The sequence below is a fragment of the Phoenix dactylifera genome, chromosome 3, assembly GCF_009389715.1.
Source record: "Phoenix dactylifera cultivar Barhee BC4 chromosome 3, palm_55x_up_171113_PBpolish2nd_filt_p, whole genome shotgun sequence".
NCBI classification, from domain to species: Eukaryota; Viridiplantae; Streptophyta; class Magnoliopsida; order Arecales; family Arecaceae; genus Phoenix; species Phoenix dactylifera.
In genome coordinates, this window is record NC_052394.1 from 12,910,406 (window position 1) to 12,933,375 (window position 22,970).

The following is a 22,970-nucleotide window of genomic DNA, read 5'->3' on the forward strand; positions in this document are numbered from 1 at the left end:
TCATTCTTTATTTACTTGTGTACGTAGTCATGTGTATTTGGTGGTAGAGGTAGATTGATTTATTTGAAACAAGTGGGTATTATTCATGCAATATTATAGTCATTGTTTGCCATGATAAATTATGACTTAATAGCAAAACTTATTTGATGTTTTATTCTTAACTGTACTTTTAAACCTCGAAGATACTTGGAGAGTTGGAGGAGTCGTCTAACTTGTACAAGCACATATGGATACATACATGTTGATATTTTTTTGGCGACTCTACATGTTGCTCACATTTATTGCATACAAACAAAAGCTGAAGTTACTATGGAGAGGAAGAGTTGGGTCCAGTTTCCTCATTAGAATTTAAGGAATTCCTCTTCCACCGTATGAACTCGAAACACTGCACATTTATATCGGATGCTTCCGTCTTCCCTGCTTTGCCTTGTTCCTCCATGGGTGCCTTCTTGCCCAACTCATCCTTCACATCCTTTTCTTCAGTCAGCTCCGTGCCACCCCAAATGGTAATAGTCTTCTTTCGTGGCTTCACAGAGGTGGTGCCGCCATCTTGATCTTTTGATGCTGTGGAGTCTTCGCGCCTTTTACCACTGGCCATAGGGACAGTAGCCGGGCGCTCCACTGTGACTACTGTCGGAAGCACAAGCCCAGCCTGAGCAGCCTTTTTGGAGACAGGAACCTGAACCTGAGATTCCCTGTCCTCCCATGCAGAAGGGCTCGTTTTTTTGGGGATGGGAGCATTTGTTGTTCCCTGGATGACCGGTTTGGATCGATCCAAAGAAAAATTCTTCACAAGGAAGTTGAAGAGCCTGCGACAGATGTCAACAGGCTTTGCCAGGCCATTCTTCCTTTCCATTCCTTAAAGCTAGAAATAGATGACCAGGGAAAGGTCGAAGGAATAACAGCGAACAGGAGGATGCTCACCTGGGGCTCCCAAGGGTTGGCGGCAATGGACATTTGTACTTAGAGATCTTCCATGGCAGGCAAGGATGCTTTATTCGAAAAACGAGCTCGCGTCGAAATGAAGCAGATACTGGGGAACAACCTGAAGCTTGGAGAATACATTCCTTTCTTACTGCTTCCCATCTATAAAATTCCTGCCGTTATAGCTTCAGCTTTATAGGCTCGGTGAGGATAGAAGCAAAGACCTGTTTGCATGATGGAGATCGGATAGGATTCCATATTTCATCCAGTAACATCTGAGCCATCACAGAACAAAGGGATTAAGTAACGCCTATTTGATAGCCATGATTGTTATGCCTACCAGAAAATATACACCATTCTATATACTGACAGCAATCACGTCCCTCATGAGTACCTTTATTCCTTTTAACTGTTTCTTCTCATAATTACGAGTCCAGGGCAATTGTGCAGCGAGGTTGGAACGCACAAACAGATCACAATGCATGGTCGACTCTGTTGCACACAAGTCTCCACCAATTCTATTGAGAAAGAAGACGGTCCGTCACACCGAGAACCCTGGATCGTAGCATGCAAGCTTGGAATCTAGTCTATAACCAAGTTACACAGTTCTGAGCTGGCCATTTTAGCTAACCTTAGTATCTTGACATGATTTCTGAGGCTTAAAATCTACATTCTCAAAGAAGTGCTGCTTTTGAACGATTCCATCTACTGCAACCACAGATTTGATTGATCACTGATTTGCCATAAAGGTTCTTTTATACGATTAAAATCCTCAAAACAACTGATGTTCGGTACATTATTACATGTACAACCCAACGGAGTACTATAATATATATAATAACACCATAAGAAAACAGGAGAGTCCTTACATTCTTCACTACAATGAATTGGATTCAAGATTTACTTTCTGTAAAATACCAGCGAATTAAAAGTCGGTAATTGCTCGACTCACAGCAGCGGAGAGGTGTTGGAAAAGTCACCCATCTTGCAGATGGATCTGCTATGGTTGGAACTAGAACCTTACACGAGAGAAACCAGTACTGATCCAGCTCTCTAGTTGGCCCATGACTTGGTTCAGGAAGGACCCTCTGCCTGTTGCTAAAGGCTGAGACTACAATAACCAACTATAAATCCATTGGATGAATGAAAGAGGAAGAAGGGCAGCCGATTTTCCCCTTTCTCAAACAGGACATTATGTTGATATTATCCAGAGATATTGGAAGATACGTGACCTCTGATTGACCTTTTTACTTGTTAACAAGGACCTTGTTGGTGCCCAAGAAAAGACACTAACTAGAGATCCACGCAGAGGAAAGATAAGACTGATGCTGCTCTCCGCCTGGTTCTCTCACTCACCTTCCACTTCTCAACCAGGACTTTCTTGATATTGGAACAGCTTGAGACGACGGTAGCAACTCCAGCAGCTGTTACAAGCGGACAGTAAACCATATGGCAGGTCTCAAGCCTAGTACATCCCCTGACAAGGTGGCGTAAACCAACATCTGTTATTTGCCGACAATGGGATAACACAATGTCTTTTAGCAGACGGCACCCATCACCTAACTCAGCCAATGCCATGTCCCCTATATTCTGCAGAAAATAAGGCAAAGTGTCTTACACACAACAGAAGTGTATAAAGGCGCAATAAGAAAACAAATGCTGATATATCTAATTTCCTGGCACAGGCAGTCATGAGAAATTTTTGTAGCATGCGCTCAGAATGCGAAGGTTTAGTTTCACACAAAAATGTCGGTTTCTACATCTTGGTATTTACATTAGACAAAGTAAAGCCAAAAAAGAATGCTGATCTGCACGTGCCTTCAGGTGGCCTATGTGTCTTTACATGTGAAGTTTGTCTGAGAGAAGAAAATGGAAGAATTTTGGGGAATGGTAGTCAGACCAATATGAGAATCCCAAAGTGTATTGGGTACAAAAATCACCTTGCTAGATGGATTTCATAACAATGGAATCTTCCGCAGGCTATTGGCCTTCATCTTCTCAGCCAATGTATCTGCTACTAGGGTATCCACGCATGCTAGTAAAGAAACTCCCAGCATGCAGAGGAAAAAATATAATGTTCATGTGCTACCTAGGCTTTTTAAGTCATTCTGCTTGAGATAACAATTTCTAGAATCACAAGCTTTCTGCAATTAACAACCTCGATATGCAAAGAATGACAGATACCAACAAATAATATACAGAGCCATCAAGTGGACACAATGTCATTGTGAGAAGCTCATGTATGACTCTAAATCCAGCTCTATTTTGACTTGTTTCGATGGTGAACAAGCTGAACACAAGCAAGGTTTTGGAGCACAAGATAAACAAGTCAAACATCAGCTATGTCTCATGTAGCTAAAAATATACAATAAACAAATGAACAAATATTCTACATTATCTTTAAATTGTAAGTAGAGTTTATTCCCGCACCTATCTATTAACTATTAACAAATTTTGTATGAAGAAGTGTCTATATCAGCTGATAGATCTCATATTCTTATATTATTTTTACATTTTGTAAGTAAAAGTTATTCCCATACCTATTTATTAGCTATAAACAAATTTTGTATGAAGGTGTGTCTAGATCAGCAGCTGTTAGATCTAATATAATGGCTATAATGGCTTCAATGCTTAATAACAAACACTACTGCCATTAGATATTAATTTATGGCTCAAATGAATTAAACTTATTTAAACCACCACTGCTATGAGCCCCACCCTCTAGGTTTTAAATCCCGTGGGTGGGGGTGTCCCAGATGTTTCATGGACGGGGTCGTCCCAATAGGTACCCTTCGTCTCTCCCCCCCTTCTTCTTTCCTTTATTCCTTTTTTTTTTCTTTTGCTGCTTTCTTTCCTTTCTTCCTTCTTACTTTTCTTTCTTTTTTTCTTCTTCCTTTCATTCTTTCTTTCTTTTTCTTTCTTCCCTTTCTTTTTCTTCTCCCTTCCTTTCTTTACTTTTTGTTCTTCTTTCTTTCCTTTCTTCCTTCTTTCCTTCTTTTTCTTCTCTTTTAGTTGCTTTCTTTCTTTCCTTTTTTTTCTTCTTTCCTTCCTTTCGTTTTTCCTTTTCTTCCTCTTTCATTCATCTCTTTCTTTCCTCCTCCTTCCCCCACCTGGATGGGTTTCAGAGTTCCACCCTTGACCCAATCCCATTTTTTCACAGGAATAGGGCGGAATGGCTGAGACCCCCCCCCCCCCCAATCCATCAAGACTTAAAATAGCTCCAAATCTAAAATTGGAACATCACCCTCTCATTTCTCCTTTTACCCTCTCCACACCTAATTACTGAACACCTATACCGCCTTTTTTTCATCTTACCCTCTCTTCTCCCAAACTCCATTACAGGGTTCCTTAATTCTCACTTCTCTTCTCCTTTTCCCCAATGATGGTTATAGTGATGGACTCGAGATTGATGATAACGACTTGGATTGAAACCAGAACATCTCTTGATCTGACTTATATCTCCTTGCACATCTAGATCTGCTTTCAATGACAACAGATTACAGGTGGTTCCTATGGCCCAACTCCGATAAGCCACTTCCCCTACGCTTAGCCCCTAATATCCTGCTCAGCTGAACATGAGCTAGCTCGATAACAGATCAGGGAAGCTTGAGCTTGCAGTTTCTAGCTTGTGATGAGCTCAAGCAAAACTCAAGCTAGCTACATGGAATTAGGATCCAAGGTCAAGCTGGCTTGGGTTGCTTACGTTTATCTCAGTTACAACCCTGGTATTGCTTTAGACAGTTCATAGTCATACAAGCTCCCACAGTTTTAAAGAAAATGCAGAAACAGCTCAAGCAATCTCACAAATGGACAAAGTTGTGTTTATATTTAAGTGGATGGAAACTACATAGAGGGACATAACTGAGAGTTGGAAATATGTGAACTCGCATAGGAAATGATATGTTAAGGTAATTGTGATACAATATAAGGTGGTAAAAAGATATAACTGGATGGTTGAGATCTCACTTGTGATTAGGAGTGGTATGATAACCATGATGTAATAAGCCAGGGAAGATATTGGGTGGATGGCCATGTTTTCAAATATTCTTATTAGGCTGCACAATTCTGTTTCTCTTATATTTGTGCTTATTGGGCAAGGAAATCAGGTTCCATGAAAGCGCAGAGCGATAATTAAATAAGATGCATCTCTGTGGTGAAGGTGTGGTGCAAGGGAGCATATGTTATGATTATATGTATGTACATACATTGGAGTTGTATGAGGGGTGCGGTGGTGGCTGAATCTGGTTGTGTGCGCACGTGCACTCTTGCACGCAGGCATGTGCACAAGTGCATGCACACAAAAGTGAGCGAGAGAGAGAGAGAGAGAGAGAGAGAGAGAGAGACCTGAAGAACACTGACGTCCAAGTAGATGAGATCAGGGCAGCCCCTAGCAATAGCTGTCAGTCCAATGTCGGTAATTAAATGGCATCCACTAACATTCAAATGTCGGAGGGAACAACCTCGAGCAATTGCTACAAGTGCTTGATCACCAAGCCTGACAATTAAGACGAAGGTAAAATTGAAATGAAACTGAAGAATGAGTCGAACAATACTAAACAATACATTTCCATGCTAAAGACTAAAGACCTTAGGAGTAGAGAGAATTGTAATGATAGTTCAAACAAAAATTTAAAATAGGGCCAGGTAAATTAATAAGAGCCACATGCACGAACATCATAGGGATAAATAGAGAAAATTCGTTCATTGACGAGCCACTATGACAAGCATTAAGCATATGGAGAGACAAGCATTAAGCATCCCTTTCTACCATCCTCTGTATAACAATCCATTGATTCATTAGAGGACATTCAAACATAGTTGATTATAGACTTTTATCTGATGATATAAACCTTGACTTGGACATGTCCAGGCTCAATAGTAGGTTTTCGCCATCCATCATCTTCATAAGTCATTAAAAGTGATGCTTATTGGATCCACTTATGACATTACTCCAATAAGCTGCTAAAATGGTTAGCATGTCAGGATGAAAGCAGCAACTTTTCTTTTTACCCCCAAAAATAATCAACGTTTTTCAGTGTGAATGCTAGTAAATTTATTACATGTTGGTATTTTAAATACAAATTGTATGAGCAACGGAGGCTCAAATGTAGCGTAGTAATCAACAATGAAACAAAAACTATGACATTTATCTAGATCAATGTTAAGAGTTATATTCAGATTATTAACTAAATGTTCAAAAAGGTAGCAAATTAGAAGAGAATAAACTATACACAACTGAAAGAACAATGCATGGACAAGCCTTTATACAGTTAAGCATTTATGCATAATAGTTGTACTAATGACTCTCAGAACAATCTTGGAGCACAGATATATAACATAATTGAAAATAGGAGAATGGGGAAGAAACCAGGACTAGGAATTTAAACAACTAGGAATTTAAACACCTTTGAAGGATAGGTATGAAGACACCACTTTAAAGAAGCAAAAAGAAGAAGATCATAGGGATATTGTCACCTATCGCAGAACCGAAGGCTTAAGTCCGTAAGAAATCTACAATTCTCACCCACAGAAATAATGCCCTCATCTCCAATCTGCCAATAGAAGAAATAAAGATTATATAGCTAAAGTTATATATCTGATTTTCAAAAGCACCCATTGCTGCTAAAACTAATATATTAGCCCCATGAAGGATATTCTGAATATAAATATAAAGCGCTGTCTTAACGCTCGAGAAGGATTAAAAAAATTATTACTTCAGTTCACTTCAGAATAGAGTAATGACACAAGGAATTTTTTCACTTGCTAGATAAACTACCTGAAACAGAACTTCAAGATAAGACCAGTTAAATGCAACTTCAAGATGGACCCACGATTGTCTTCAAAGATTATAGTTACTGGAGTGTCTCAATTATCAATCCACCAAAGATCTACAAGACTTTGTTGTGTTCATATTTCTTATAAGTTAGCCGTCCTACATGAGTTTCTATGAAGCATTCAATTACTTGTTTCACAAGCAATATCATTCTCCACTATAAAAAGCTAAACTATTTTGGGGTAGATATACCAAGACAGATTGCAAATTATGCGTATACAACAAACACCCCATATTTACTTCACATTTAATCATGCACAAGAAGCCTGTCAAGGATGAAAGGGAAACTCCTAGAAATTTAGTAGTGAAGCAGAGATTATCTATGAAATTAGAAGAGTCTACAAATGAGATAACAAAGTGACAATAATACATACATACATACATACATACACACACACACATAGACACACACACATATATATACCTATACATATATATTTATATATCTCTATATATCTATATCTATGCATATACATACATACATACACACATATATATATCTCTATATATCTATATCTATGCACATACATACATACATACATACATATATATGTATGTATGTATGTATGTATGTGCATATACATATACATATATATGTATGTATGTATGTATGTATATGCATAGATATAGATATATAGAGATATATATATGTGTGTATGTATTAATGTATGTATGTATGTATATGTATGTATATGCATATGTATGTATATATGTGTGTGTGTGTGTATAAATATATATAGTCATGGATTGTTAGTATGATTTTGATCCAATATAAAGTTAAGTATCACTACCAGTACCTGTACTGGTATTTTATTTTTATTATGTGAACTGGCATGTTACTGTGTCATATCAACACACAATATGCGCCCTGGTGCCGGCAAAACAACAACAACAAAAAGTTTAGTTGACTATTTATTTTGTTTTACTAATAAAATAAAATTAAGCTCTGGAGATTTGAATTCATGAATTTTAAATTGCATTATTATTGACAACCAAGCTAAATTGATAATCTTGATGGTTATATTAATCTAAAATATACATCAGGAGTTATCCTCCAACATATAAAATAATTTAATTCATTCTACAACAACTATTTTATTTCAAAGCTAACCATCCGCTAAATCTGAAAACAGAAGAATTATAAGCGACAAAAGGGAGAAAGGTTTTTAACAGAAATGGTAAGTTTTACCTCATAACAACGTCGGATATGAAGTTTCCTTAGGTTCCTGCAACCTTTAGCTACATTGCATATCGCTTCATCATTTATGCTTGAACAATCTACCAAATGAAGAGCTTGCAAATGCGAGCAGCTTCTGCCAACTTCAAGAAGAGCACTATTACCAATCCTTGGGCAATATAACAAAGCTAGCTCCAATAGGCCTCTGTTTCCCACATTGTCGGACAGTGGTTTATATTGAGAGTTAAGTTATAAAAGAGTGAGAGAGATAGAGAGAGAGGAAATATATTTATAAATGATGAATGAAGAAAGTAAAACAAATTAGCATATCATCATACACATGCATCCCAGTGTAACTACCAATTTGTTTAGACATGCAAACATTTATAACTGAAGGAATTCAGAAGGTGATAAGAGCCTATTTTCTGCAGTTCCTGATATCGTGTCAAGTTGAGACGTGATACCTCCAACTTAAGGTTTTCTATTAACTTATTATTTGATTTAATAACAACTCAAATACATTTAGGTTAAAAATATTTAAAAATGATAATCTACTCAATGATTTTAAAGTTGATTTAAAGGTTGTATCCTCTTTTGCATAATGAGCATGATAATTAATGAAGCAAATCTGATGACATCTAGCAACATTCTACTATAGAAGTCAACTGTAAGAGCACAGAGTTCCATGGCTTGTTTTCTAGGAAAGATGGGAATCAATCTGTCATTATATAAATATATCTGTTTCATAAGTATTTTAGATTTCTGCAAAATACCAGTTTCTTTAAGATCAGATGGATTAGAGACTCCATGCACTTAGAGAATAGCCTTCAAGAGACATCTTTTCATAGTCTTGATTTGATTAGAGATAAGCAAAAAGGGTAATTCAAAAGATGTGGAGATATATGGCATATTACTAATCAATATAAAATATTAGGCAGAAAAAAATAGTCATCAGTATAGAAAATAAACTATAGAAAAGAAGACATACGGGCATGACCGTCCAATATGTTCTACTCCAGATGTTCCAATATTGTGGCAGCCATTAATCTCCAAATGTGTCAGTTTGGTACAGCCACGGGCAACATCTTCTAGACTCTTATCACTTAGGAAATAACAATCACTAAGAGTAAGATCTCTAAGATTCTTGCACCCATTTCCAATAGCAGAAAGGCTCCTACAGGATGCAAAATAAATATGAGCATGTAAATTGTTCAACTATTGAGCCATTAGAATGAAAAGGGAAAAAAAGGACAAAGAGAAGCAACCAACAATTGATCAATAAAATGCATCAAAGCAAACAAAATAATTTGTAAACTTGCAATCGATTATCAAACATTCATGTGCATTTGCAGGGAATTCATAAATATGTAGTTGGACATTCCTAGGCCTCCTATATAAACTCCACAAAGCATATTCAACCAGTCTAACAACCACTGTAAAGTTCCCTGTGCAGTCCAAGAAGCCGACTCACAGCAACAAACAGAAAAATAAAAGTTCACAGAAACTCAAAGCTTCCAACATTTAATATAAGGGATAAAATGAGAAGACATGGTATAATACTTGTCCGTAAATCGCTGGAAGCTGTACAGAGCCAACAATTCTAATGAAGAACAGAATGAGCCCACGGCTAGCAAAGCTTCATCAACTACATTTATGCACTGCAGCTTCAAAGCCTTCAAAGATCGGCAACCTTTAGCTATAGAAATTATTCCTTGATTTCTTATGTTTTCTGAGTCCAATGATAGGGTTTCCAGAAAAGTGCAGTTAGATGCAACAGCTTCCAAAGATTTATCAGTAATCCAAGCACATGCTGCAATGCCGAGAGATTTTAATGAACGCCCACAACCTTCAGCTAATCCAACCAAACCTGTGTCAGTCAAGCCTTCACAAAAACGTAAATTCAAATCTTCAAGTTGCTTGCAATTCTGGCCAACAGCAATAAGTCCTTGATCTCCAACATAACAACCCTGTACAGAAAGGGGAATAACTGAAGCATTTCTGTGCCAGAGACTTTCAAAGCAAGCATTAAGGTACCCAATTTCTACAGAGTAACAAAGCAAATCAAAAGGCCGAATAGTTTACAATATCATACAAGTTATCTATTTTCCACATCACAAAGGCAGCATAATCTACAATATGTACATATGCAGTACCCTGACAACACCATATTTCCTATATGCAATTAAAATATGCGGTTACACTACACGGGCTGAAAAGGCAGTGGACTTGGCACTATTCAGCCATATGTGTGGCTCAAGTAGCATTGTGCAGCTGCATATGTGATAGGCTTAGCATTATGCAGCCAAATATGTGCCCCACTCTTTTGGGCTTAAGCGGATGAAGCATGTTCAAACTGATGGTCAGGTTGAATGTGTGTTTCAATTATGTCATAATTATAACCATTAGTATCAAGTACCAAATAATAAGAACTAATTGTTGGTTGTTACTTTCATTAATATTAATATTAATATTTACTACCAAGAAAATTTATTATCACTATTGTTTTTTTATTGTACTCAATATATCTTATTTATTTTTATATAGTTAAAAATACTAAACACATATGCATCAGCATACGCAGCTCACATACAGCATGCATTATGAAGACCCTTGACCGTGCAAATACCGCAGCCACTTTTAAAACACTGCACGTGACTAGTACCTAAAATATACAATGCCAATGCCACGAGATACTCTAAAAAGATGGCTGTGTAGTACCTAAATAACAGTATGATTGCATTGGCTACAAGACCAAAACGTTTTTTTATTCATGTATCTTCACAAGCAACAGAGGAAGGAAACTTGAGTCAAAAACTTCATAAAACAAAATGATGAAAGAACTACTAGATAATCTTCATAGCACATCCTATAGATTACTATTATTTTCAAAAAGAATTCCTGTTATTTGATATTTTGATAGCCTCATCTATTCATTACTACCTCCCAGAGATTATGTTTCAACAGCTAATGAACCAAAAATACCAAATAGAAAAATCACTTTTGTCCTCATTTTTCAGGAAAGTAAACAGTAGAAGTCTACAATACTATCGTGAACTTCTTCAGCATTCACCCGCTAGCCATTACGTACTCCAATTTTTGAACAAGATCAATCTGCCTGCCACCATGCTTCATATCGTTATATAGATTGATGTTGCATTCACTTCACATAAGATAACCTTTTTCCTGTCAGTAGGTGCGGCCAAGCAATCGCTTATGAAAACAGACACACAGATCAGCCTGACAAACTATAGAATGCAACTCTTGCTATTTTATTTGGTGTGAAGTGTGAACAAGTCCCTATCAAAGTCAAAGTGCATGATCAACTTCTACAAAATGTCTATCCTTTGATGCAGTTAGTCCCTAAATTTCCCTCCAACAATTATTCCAATTTAAGGATATCGTCATTTGATGATGTGGTGAAGGGAAAAATAATGAGAGAAGTCTTCAATATGGTCATCCTAGTTATAGACAATTTGAAGATTCATGATTCTCTTTTCTTAATTTCCTTCTTTTACCTTCTCTCAATTAACAAGTCTCTCTGTTAAAGCAGTAAAATCCATCTAATGCATTAAATTAAACATATATGTGTACAGATATAGTATAGCTGATTCAACATCCAAAGATCAATTCACCATGTCAACAAAATGACAAGTAATCTTCATACCAAATTACAAACAAGAATCACAATCACATGTTCACATAAACATATATCATCTATTTATGTATGTACATAACAGCAAAAATGGTGACGTGAAGAGCGAGAGTAATTCATGCAGATTTTCTAGCAAGATGATGTTGGACAAGAAGCATCTATATTCTAAATTTTCCTTTTATAAACTTCAAGCTTAGATATATTTCAAAATTTCTCCTAGAAAATATATAACTTCACAATTTTGATAAAAAAAGAAATGGCCCAGTCTTAAAAGATTAGATTAAACAGTGAACTTTGTGCATCAGCAGCCTTTCTTTTGAGAAATATGGTGAGAAAGCCTTTGCTTCAACATTAAGATCAAAACATAGAATCAAAACTATAATATCTAATGATGACTAATAGCGATCAGTTATATATGAAAAAACAGAAGACATACCTGCAGGTCCAAGGATTTTAAAATTTTGCAGTTCTGAGCAACGGTTGTCAGACCCAAAGATGTTACTCTAGAACACCAGATTAAGCTAACCTTCTCAAGTCCCTTGCAACCCCTGGCAACAGCAGCCAGACCAGCATCAGATAGACTGAATCGATCTAGTTCAGTGTCTTCAGACTCACTGCTTTCAGCCACATGACGAAATTCCATTGGTGGGCTAGTGTGTCTCCTTCTCTGCATAATGAATTCTGACACTGTAAGTTAGCAATTAGCTAATGGGCACAATGTCAGCAATAAAGTTCAAAAGAAAATAACCTTAGAAGGTGAGATTAAATAATAAAAAAGAAAATACACTAGTGTGCATTAGTTCATAATGATTTAATAAATAAATCAGACATCCTTTGACAAATGCTACCAGGGCAGGAAAAAACTATATTCACCCGGTCTATAAAAATATGTAGCAGAAAGATGGGATCTATTTTCTTCTCTTAGATTTCCTTCTACGCAAGGAATCTTTTTTCTTTTTTGCAAATAGGTAACATGTAGGATGTCCTGCAAGGAAATGAGATTCAGCACATAGACGTGATGCTTGCAAGGTGGTAGCGATATGCATGCCGAACTTGATGAGTCCCACAATGAGCATGAGATGTAATGCACGATCAGTTGTCAGTATAAGAAGTGGAAGACACTACAGCAACTGCAGGAAAAATCCTAGAAAAATATAAAATAAGAAAGATTTTAACAAATTCAATAATACATGTTGAGTTGACGAGATCTAAAAGAATAGAAAAATATGGAGGCGTTCGAACTAATAATTCAGAATGTGATGTGCTAGAATTTGTCTAAGAAGACACTGCTATTGTTTCTCCTAACTAAATAAATAATCTATAATGCATGTTAGGAACCCATTCGGCATTTTGACTGCTAGAGATAATGGTGATAGGACACCCATCAAATAGCTTTTATCACAACCTTAATTGTTATCCCTAAATTGTTATCCCTAAATCCATAAATAGGAATTCTTGATGAATAAGGATCAATAAAGATGACAACAAATAGTTGGAAAGGGCTGGATGGTTATAGTTACAGTTATGGTTATGTAAAGTTTCAACACCATCTATAAGTATGTGTTATTATGCATCCTAACTTCTCAAATATAACGAGGCACCTTAGTTCTCATAGTATGCCATTAATTTTTCAAATCAAAGAGCCGATCCAAAGTAGTTTTCTCACAACAAAAGAAAAGGAACAAAATCCAAAAATATAATAGGACCACATCTGTCATGTACACCAGTATCTTTATAGGATGCAAGTAGAAATGTTTCTATCAGAATTTTTTCTTTAACTTAGGCAGTAGTTGTTCCATGAAACAAACTGCTGCTCATCTCAGGAAGAGCTCCAAAAAGGATCCAGGAAGTTCATGAGGTGTTCACTTATTAACAAAAAAGCCGAGACTGAGAATGGTCCAGCCTCTATGTTCAGCTCAATTAATCTCGTAATATAGATTCCAAAAAATGTAGAAATTATTTTCTCTATTGTTGATAAACAAAAAAGTCTAGTTCTCATACTAATGTATCAAATATCATCATATTTTACAGAAAAAAGAGTGTCTCGGTTGTCAGATTGCAACTGATGGTGACAAGCACCTCAAAGTGTGTGTGGAAGCCTTGGCAGATCATAGACTCTTGCTAAAGCCCTTAAGTGAGTTTTTCATTACAGAGCAAGTTCAGCTTGAAACCAAATCAGCAGAACTTGAACTCGGCTCAACTATCATATAAGCTGTTATGTCTGGTTTGCACAACCTCCTCTCATTTACATCTTTCCCAAAATATTATTTCAACGTAAGTGAACCCTAGGCAAAGCCAGACAACTGTTCCCTTCCAAAACTAGCAATTTTACCTTCTCAAGCTAGCATTTTAATTTACAACAAGATTCTAGATGCACTCCTTAGACCAAGGTTTCAAGTAATAATGTGTTCTGGTTCATGCCAGCAGGCATGTACTGGACTGTAACAATACCAACACCTTTCCCTTCACTAGGTTGTTACATTAACTATTAAGTTTTTTCTCTCATTTCCCTTTTTTTGTGTGGGTGTGTGTTTTTTATTTTTTTTGAACGGGGAAAGGGGGGATGGCATCACAAGCTCTTAAATCCATGAGAGCAGAATACGAGGAACAAATATACTCAGATGCTCTAACACACAAAAAATTCTAACTCTCAATAACGCATTACACTGATGCGTTAGCAAGGAAACAATTCCTTGTAAAATGGTGGTGTGCCCACCATCCCGAGTTTTGGAATGGGGCGCCATCCTGAGTACCAGGATGTGATGGGATGGGACATCCACCATGGCATGGCACATCACCGTCCACAGAAATCGGGATGGACCCATCCCATGGGTTTTAAGTCTTTGTCCTTTAGTGTATTCAAGCTTGAAAAGTCTAACGTTGACTATTAAATCATCAAGCGTACAATATACCTTCAGAACATTAGAAGACTAGCTGCACAAATGAAACTAGTTCCAATGCTAGGGTTGGTGTTGGGGAGGGGAAACATGAACTCAATGCAAGTCCAAACCATTTCTTTTCTAGCTGAAGATGCATATTCTAGACACACTGCAAATAGAATTTCAAAACAAATGTCACATCTCAATTTTAGCAATTCTGGTTCAACTCATGGTGCATTACCTTATTGGAAACCATTATTTCTTTTAAGAAGGTCAGCAAACAAACCATATCAGTGTGTACTTTTTTTAACACTGAGGTGGCATTCATGCAACTCCATTTCCTTATAATGTCATGACCAGGTTCATACTCTTTCATAACACCTTATTAAGAAAGAAGAACAGTATCTATATGAAGAGATCCACCTAAGTCCTTGTGCAATAGCTTTTTGCAAGTACCTCCAAATATTTTTCCTAAAACACCAACTTTTCAAAATGTATGATTTGTGCCTTCCACACCTCTCATTACATAGATTACCACATTGCCAATTAACCATGTTATACTCTGCAATGAAGTTGATATTTTAAGATAATAACCTTTTTGTATTCAACAACATTTCTTCAAAGTCCGTTCTTCAGTTTAGTCTACCTCAAAAATAGCACTGAACTTGCCTGAAGTCCTTGATACCTCTGCCATCAACATATACTCCTTCTGAGGATTTAAAAATCGATATATCTCCCTGTATCGGTCCGTCAATACATAAATACTTTTGTGAGGAGGTGATGCAAGTTAGAAGTTGACAACTTCAGGGCCAAATCAAATAAATCAAAAATAAATAAATAAATAAATACTACATCAAGTAGTACAAGATTAGTTCGGGATAGTATGGGTAGGTATGGAGTCAGTTCTACCAGGGAATCATCCAAAGTGGTGCTACATGTCGCACATGGCCGATACATACATACCAAGTGGTGTAGGAACTCCACAAGCAATACCTCAATCCTCATTCTTCCTCGAGATTCTAATTCTGCTATTGGGAAAAGGCAAATTCATAGTTTTAAAACAAATTTATAGGTCTAGTGTAAATGATAAAAATCCTCCACAAAAAGGAATTTTCTTTTTGAAAACATCAAAATGAAACTAATTTAAGATTAATTTGCTAAATAAGAGCATAATTTTGAAAGCAGATGAAGGATTGTAGGACAAAACCTAGTGGTATGGGAACTTGGTTCTAGAAGAAAGGTCAATTCAAAAAGTCCATCAATGAAGAGGTTCTGGATTCCTAAGAAATGACCAATAATAAGCTCCACCAATTGGTCAGCATACCCAGATGATACAATTGTTATCATGCAAGGAGAGGCACATTCAAGCTTAAGCCACTGTGAGACACTAATGAGCATGCAACATGATCAGATTTGGTCTCAAGCTGCTTAAAGATCTCAATGATCAACTCTTCCAGGAGCTCGGTGTCAATGTGATTACAACCCTTCATTGCTAGCAGGATCTAAAAGTGGTCAAAAGATTTAGAATCAAACAAACCCCAATGACCCTAGATGGCAGTGGAAGGGAGCTTTCATAGCGGAAAGGGACCATAATAAAAGTTTGAAAAGAGTGAGGTACGAGAAGGGAAGGGGGGTGCAATTACATTAGAAGTGAAAATTTATTGAGTATTACCCATTCAGATCCATTTTTGTATCCGAACCTATCCACAAATGGATTAAAATTATAGTATCCGACTAATATATGATATGAATTTACCAATATCTTATTTTTATTTGATATTCAATTTCTTTTGCAATTCTATTTAGTTTCATATAGGTCCATATATTCCAAAGCAAAATAAGTGACAACATCTATCTACCTTTAGTTTAACCTTCTTTTTGTACAATGACATCTTTGATTTGGTAGGTAGCATCTCAAACAGATTCATTATGATTCACTAGAAAAGTTTGATGATCAATTATATCTTTTGGTTGGTATTTTTACTATCACTTGTATGTTCTAGAAAATTAAAAAAAAAGGGGAGGTTTACATGCTTAGAATGAGTTTAAAAAAATAAAAAGTGGCATAAAATTTAATTTAACTATCTGATATATATCAGCTTTAGTATCTGTACATGTCAATATTCAATTCATATCCTGATCTTCTTAAAAAAAATATGCATACAAATTTTAGCATTCAATTAATATTCATATTCATAGTAATCAAAAAAAATGGACACAAATATGGATACACCGATACCCATTTCATACCCAATCCATTTTCAGCCCTTATTTACATCCACAATGACAAGTGAACAAATAGCACCCCTATCTTTTGTCCATATTTTACTTTACAAACAAACTCATCATTGAAATCCTCTACTTTCCTAGCTATTTCTTTCTATAACTAAAACCTTGACTGATATCTCCCATATGTTACACCAATTCCTTCTACAAGGAATTTCCTTAAATTAAGGAGTAATAATGCATAGCTGAGTTTGTCATAGCATAGCATAAGAGGGTTGGTGTCATCAAAGGAATTGGTGTGATTCATGGGCATGGTGGCATAAAGCACCAGTCCTGTCACATGCAGCTTACCTGCAATGCAGGGAAAATTATTGGTGATGGGGCAGGGTGTTGGAGCCTTTTGATTCATACTATCTGCGCCTAAGCAGAATTCATGCGCATGCCCAAGTCATTCTTACACTTTGTAATCTCATGCTTTATCAATTTTTTACTTCAAAAGATAATTAATGTCTTATTCTAGGTCTGAAACTATCCACAACTACCACGCATGTGTAAAAGGCATTTTTCAAAAAAAGTGCATATCATTATCAAACATCACAAAATTAGATAGGTAGGATTCTTCAACAAAATGATAACACTTCGACATGCACTTCGGGTGCACAACTATCTACATACAAGTTTACATTCTATTTCAGTCAACTCATCCAAGGATTTCTAAGGTGTGCAGCAACAAGAAAAGATGAAGACAAAATATGATGCAATGTTCAGCCATGAAGCTCTCATGATGTTGCAATGTAGATTGGTAGTGCATGAGATACATTGCATTCAACAATAAGATAGTGAGTGCATTTGATTCACGTCAAAATCAATATATAATGCACATTAAAGCATGTGATCAGGATGATAGTTTTCAGCAACAAGAAATGAGCCTGATCAGTTGTTTGTGTTTAATGGGAACTAGATGTCCTAAAGCATTCTACTATGTAAGGAACCCATATTTAGCATAATTATACAGAACAACATTGCACTAATGAAGGGATTACTATTAGCAAATTACTATGTATACACTCCCACTCAATCAAGAGAACTAGTCAAACTCAAACACCTATTATTATGGTACTAAAGCACAATATAAAACTAAACTCATGAGAGACATTTTATTTCCTTTATTTTATAAATTTCCACACCTTTATCTGTGATTCCTTTTCTATATCAGGGCCCATTGATTGAGGCCATGTCCACAAGTAACTAATCTGCTACCACCAAGTGACTTGAATGCGCTTGATAGGCCTACATAGCCTCCACACTCCATGGCCTCCATACAATCTTCTCAGCCTGCCAAGCTAGGAAGCCCATGCTAACAACCATCTCTTGTAAATCTGTCTTGCTCATAATTCTTTTTCTCAATGGCTCTACCCTTCTGGGAAAGAATCCCATGGATACTTCCAACCCTTACTTTCTGCATCATTTAGAAAATCCAAGATCATGTTGGTCACAAGGCCTCCTAACAATCAATTATTATGTGAGTTGATTTCATGCTACAAGTATGATGTTTAATTCTCAAAGCAATGGGGATTTTAATGAAGGTTCAATCCCTAAACTGTCATCTTCATCATCACACAATTATGCCATATGGACCCATTCTAATCATATGGTTCTCTCATGGATGCCGAACTCCATTAACAACATACCTTGTTGACTTCCCACTTGCTGAAAAGGGGACACCCCTGAGTAAAACATTCATGCACATTTCATTGTACATCTTCCTATACAAATATTTGATCAGCTATGGTGAAACATAATTATGCCAGACAACTCGCTTAGTAATCAATGATCCATATTCTGCCAACCAATCAGCAGGTTGATTAGTTTTGTTATATATACGGGATGCTTTATAATCGCTATGAACCATGCTAGAACCTCGTAGAATCACCCAGCCAACCATGGGTTCAATTATAATACTAGAGGCTTTCAAACGGGGTCAGAAGTATGTCATAAGGATGGAATCCCTGACCCAACCTGCCAACCTGGCTAGAACCTAGCACAAAGTTAGCAGGTTTAGATGGATCGTAATCATGTTTGTCATAAACAGATTTACCCAGCCAACTGTTTATTGAATGGGTCATGTTCAGGTTTAGCTACTTGACAGGCCTGGAACCAAATTGACCTGTTTAATCAGTTCAACATGATCATGACTTGAGACTGGTAACTGACCTAAGTACCAACCCATTTTTTGTTTATACAGGTGCAATCATATCTTAAAGTTCCAATTGTGGAATATTACACACAGCAACATGCTAAATAAATATGTGAAATTAGTGAAAACTAACAGTAAATCATTAATCAGATAACTGTGTAGTGTCAAGTGAACCAAGTGGGACCTGGCTTGACAAAGTTAAGTCGGTTTAACAAGTTATCCATGTTGTCACCTGTTTACTGAACAGGTTGTATTTGTCGATCACAATACATGTTTATCACCACTAACACTTCATTTTACATCCCATGTTTTAAAAGCCTAATATTGACTAATAAGATCACCTACCATACAATATATTACTAAAATGGCTAGCTTTGAAAATGAAACCAATTTCTACCTGCAAAAAACATCAATAATGAATATTTATCCACTCTAATAGCATGATGTAACAACCCAGGACCTTATCCAAGAAGGCTACTAAAAGTTATTATTTAGATCCTTGGCCCTACTTAAGTACCCAATATCTCCACAACGCACAACAAATGAGGGATCAATTATGCCTGCACAGGTTTCTGCAATGCACAACAAATGTGGGACTAAACACGCCCTCACAGGTTCTCACGCACCCCTTCCATATAAGATTTGGTGTCCTTAACAAGAAAAAGTCCAATCAAAAACAAATATACCATGACCGGTTCATGATCAACCTGAAAAGAGCATATACTGCAATGTCCCCGAGCCACACATAGGTTTTAGCTGAGTTCTCTCTGATACTATGTGTAATGACTAGTAACATCATCTAATAAGACTAGCCAAAAGTTATTATTTGAGATCTTTGACCTACTTAAATATTAAAGATTCTCTAATGCACATCCAATGTCAGACTAAATGCATGTCCGCACAGATCCTCAAATATGAACAGGGCAAGTTCAAAGCATTTTTTCTGGCTAGAGAAAAATATCCTATATACACCAGAATTAACATTTTATTTATTGTGCCATATATTTATTTTACCAATCACAAGTTACTTCATTGGCAATGCACACTAATTTCTTAAGAAGGACAAATAACACATTCTATCAGCAGCTTCCTTTTTCTTCCCACACAAATTAAGAATTTTTGTAATGAATATTCCTTATTATCCTAAAAAAGGACTAGCTTGTGCAACTATCATCCATGTATTTTTTTCTCAACCACCATTTTTCCGGAATGTATGCTCATGCCTTTGACAGCTTACTCATCTTATAGATCTTGGTGTAACTGAAGAATCTTTTTTTTCTTTGATGGAGACCCACCACACTATGTGCACCATCCAAAACTTGAGACTTGATCTTCTGGTAGCTATTTGCCAAGTAGAGCACTGTGACAATCAGTCAAGCCCCTATTCACACATAAGTGAAAAGTTAGACCACATGAATGTTGATTTTTCAAGACCATACTCCTCTAATAAGTTTATATTATCACCCTGATCTACAAATAGGACCAAACTTATCCAACGTCCTTGAGACCTCCGCCATCAATATATACTCGTACTCAAGATTGGCAAAGATTGGCAAAGAAGTAATTCCAATAATTTAACCTTTTTCCCATTCAACGATTTCCCACCCCAATTCTACAATAATTCTAGGTTCGCTCTCGATTACAAATCATAACAGTACCTAAAAATTCCTTGAAATATCAGGTACCCTTAAAAATCTTTCCACAAAGAAAGCGTTTTTCTCATGGGAAACATAAAAAGGAGGCTAATTTGCATATTAATTTGTCCGAAAGAGCCCAATCATGTAATCAAACAGAGGATCAAAGGAAGAACCCTAGAGGGAGGCGATCGCGGCGGGCTAAGAGAGGCCACCGGAAGGCGCTCGTCGACGAAGAGGTTCTGGAGCCCCTTGAACCGCTCGACGACATTCTCCACCAGCCGATCCGCGGGCCCGGACGCCCCGATCTTTATAGTGCGGCGGTTGGCGCGCTCGAGCTTCCTCCACCGCCGGCACACCAGGGACACCGCATCGCAGTCCGATTTGGCCTCGAGTCGCTGGAAGACGTCCATGATCAGCTCGTCGGGGAGCCTGGAGTTGATCAGATCGCTACCCCTCATGGCTGTGGAGTGATTTGGAGATCGAAATCGCGGTGGTAAGGAAGGAATAATGGGGGAAGGCGGAGAGCCCTAGCGAGCGGTGGGAGGAAGCCTTGTGAGCGGAAGCCGCCCGAGATGGAATTGTGGAGAATGGGAAGGGAAAGAACGGACAAGGTGGGTGCTTTATAAGGAGCTTTTATATTTATATTATATATCTCGGCGTTCGTATACGAACTAGAGTAGAAACTACCACCATTTACCTGCCTTTCTTTTTTTCCCATTTATACTTAATTGAAAATATTTATCTTTTTTTGGCAAAAAAATCTTAATTTTTTCAATAAAAAAAAAATTCAGCTGAGTTATGCTCCGTTTACTCTAAAATATATATATATAAGCTCAAAAATCGATTATCAAGCCAAGATCGATAAGATTTTGCCGGGTTGGGCTCCAACAAAATTTTGCCTAAAAGTCAATACAATTTGCTTGGACGCAGATCTAGCTCGACCCAACTTTGGGCCTACCTTCCAGGCCTAAACATGGCCCTTACTGTGGGCTTCAGATCGGATCTCAAAATTTTTAATCATTTTTAATATATTTAAAAATACTAAAAATATTTAAAGATATTTTTAAAATGTTAAATATGAAAAATTAAATATTATCGATAGCATATATAAAATGTTGTATAATCCTATTAAGTTTATGTATCAATGACAATTATCAACTAAATATATAAATACATCAAACAGCAACACAAGAAATTTAACAAAAAATCCAAGCCAAGTAAGCTTGGACCAGGCTTTAATTTCCTGAGCCCAACCCCTTTATTAAATAGGCTTATTTTCTAGACTCGGCCTGGCATACCAAACTTAAAACCTTGGCTCATATCTATCAAAAGACCTGAGCAGATAGCCCAGTAGTGAACAAGTCTAATCAAGATGAATCGAGATCGAGGTTTATTGTATGAAAAGATCCAAGATTTTTTGGAATTTTGTTCAATATTGAGATATTGAAATCTTGGTCAATATAATAATATCCATAGTTAATATTTGATTTAAAATTTCTTCTTGGAATTTAATAATTTTATATATAATTCTCCCCTGAATGTCTCTCTTGCATAGATGGCCATTTTTTAAGGTTGTTTACACCCTAGATCTTCATGAATTGTTTTGTCCTTTGCACTTTGTGCATCCATGTTGAGAGATGAAAAATTCACCACTTAGGCTTCCAACGACACACATCCCAAAAAAAAATAGTGATAAGAGGCTTTTTAAAAATTTATCTATTTTTCAGCACTTATATGCTTCATTGAAAAATATATATTCTACTTTTTATAATGATAAAAAATAAGTACTTTTTGTACCTAAATTTGGCCTTGATCTTTTGCTTTATTTTGCTATATTCAATCTATGCAAAGCTAAACTTTGGGGATTATCTTGTATATCAATCATACATGCTAAATGTTTCAGTCATCAGCAAATTTAGCATTGCCTTAAATTTGTATTTGATAGACTTGGTATTTAATATAAATAAATGTGCAAGTGTAAGTTGTAATTATTCATTTGACTCTCATATAAATGATTGTGTGATTTCTTCCTATTTTCTACATGAATAAAATGGGATATATTTTAGTGAGGCTGCAAATAGATTGGGACGGACCGAGGCATATTGATCCCAACCAAATCTATTATTATTTTTGGGTCATGACTTTAGACCTAGATCCAACCTATTAGCTAATCGAGTCGAGCCTGATCGGGTCCATAAAAAATTTCAGGCCATATTGGGTTCATGTTTCGAAACAAGCATCTAGCAACTCTATTATAGATAAAATATAGTAATCAATAGCTAATATAAAATTACTATAAAAATAATAAAAAAAGCTACTTAAACTTAAATTTTCATTCAAAAATATCTAATTTCATCAAAGTAATTCATTGCTTAAAATTTACAAGTTACAATTTTTAAATCCATATTTATGTACTTTAGTGAATTATAAATATAAATACAACAA

General features: G+C 36.4%; 1 protein-coding gene across 4 annotated transcripts; it reads right to left on the minus strand.

Moving 5' to 3' along the window:
• Positions 1-209: 209 nt before the first annotated feature.
• On the minus strand, positions 210-21,133 carry LOC103723004 (F-box/LRR-repeat protein 4). 4 transcript variants are annotated; one of them, XM_008813783.4, is made up of 8 exons: positions 20,738-21,133; positions 12,023-12,253; positions 9,495-9,901; positions 8,923-9,108; positions 7,947-8,139; positions 6,400-6,476; positions 5,269-5,419; positions 210-2,514 (listed from the first exon to the last, which is right to left on the minus strand). In XM_008813783.4, the coding sequence occupies exons 1-8, from the start codon at positions 20,981-20,983 to the stop codon at positions 2,218-2,220; spliced, it is 1,788 nt and encodes a 595-aa protein (XP_008812005.1). In that variant the 5' UTR covers positions 20,984-21,133; the 3' UTR covers positions 210-2,217. The 4 variants fall into 4 exon arrangements, with proteins under 4 accessions (XP_008812005.1, XP_008812004.1, XP_008812006.1 ...); XM_008813782.4 differs by having other exon boundaries at positions 20,699-21,133; XM_008813784.4 differs by lacking the exon at positions 20,738-21,133 and adding an exon at positions 17,879-20,663.
• Positions 21,134-22,970: the final 1,837 nt, after the last annotated feature.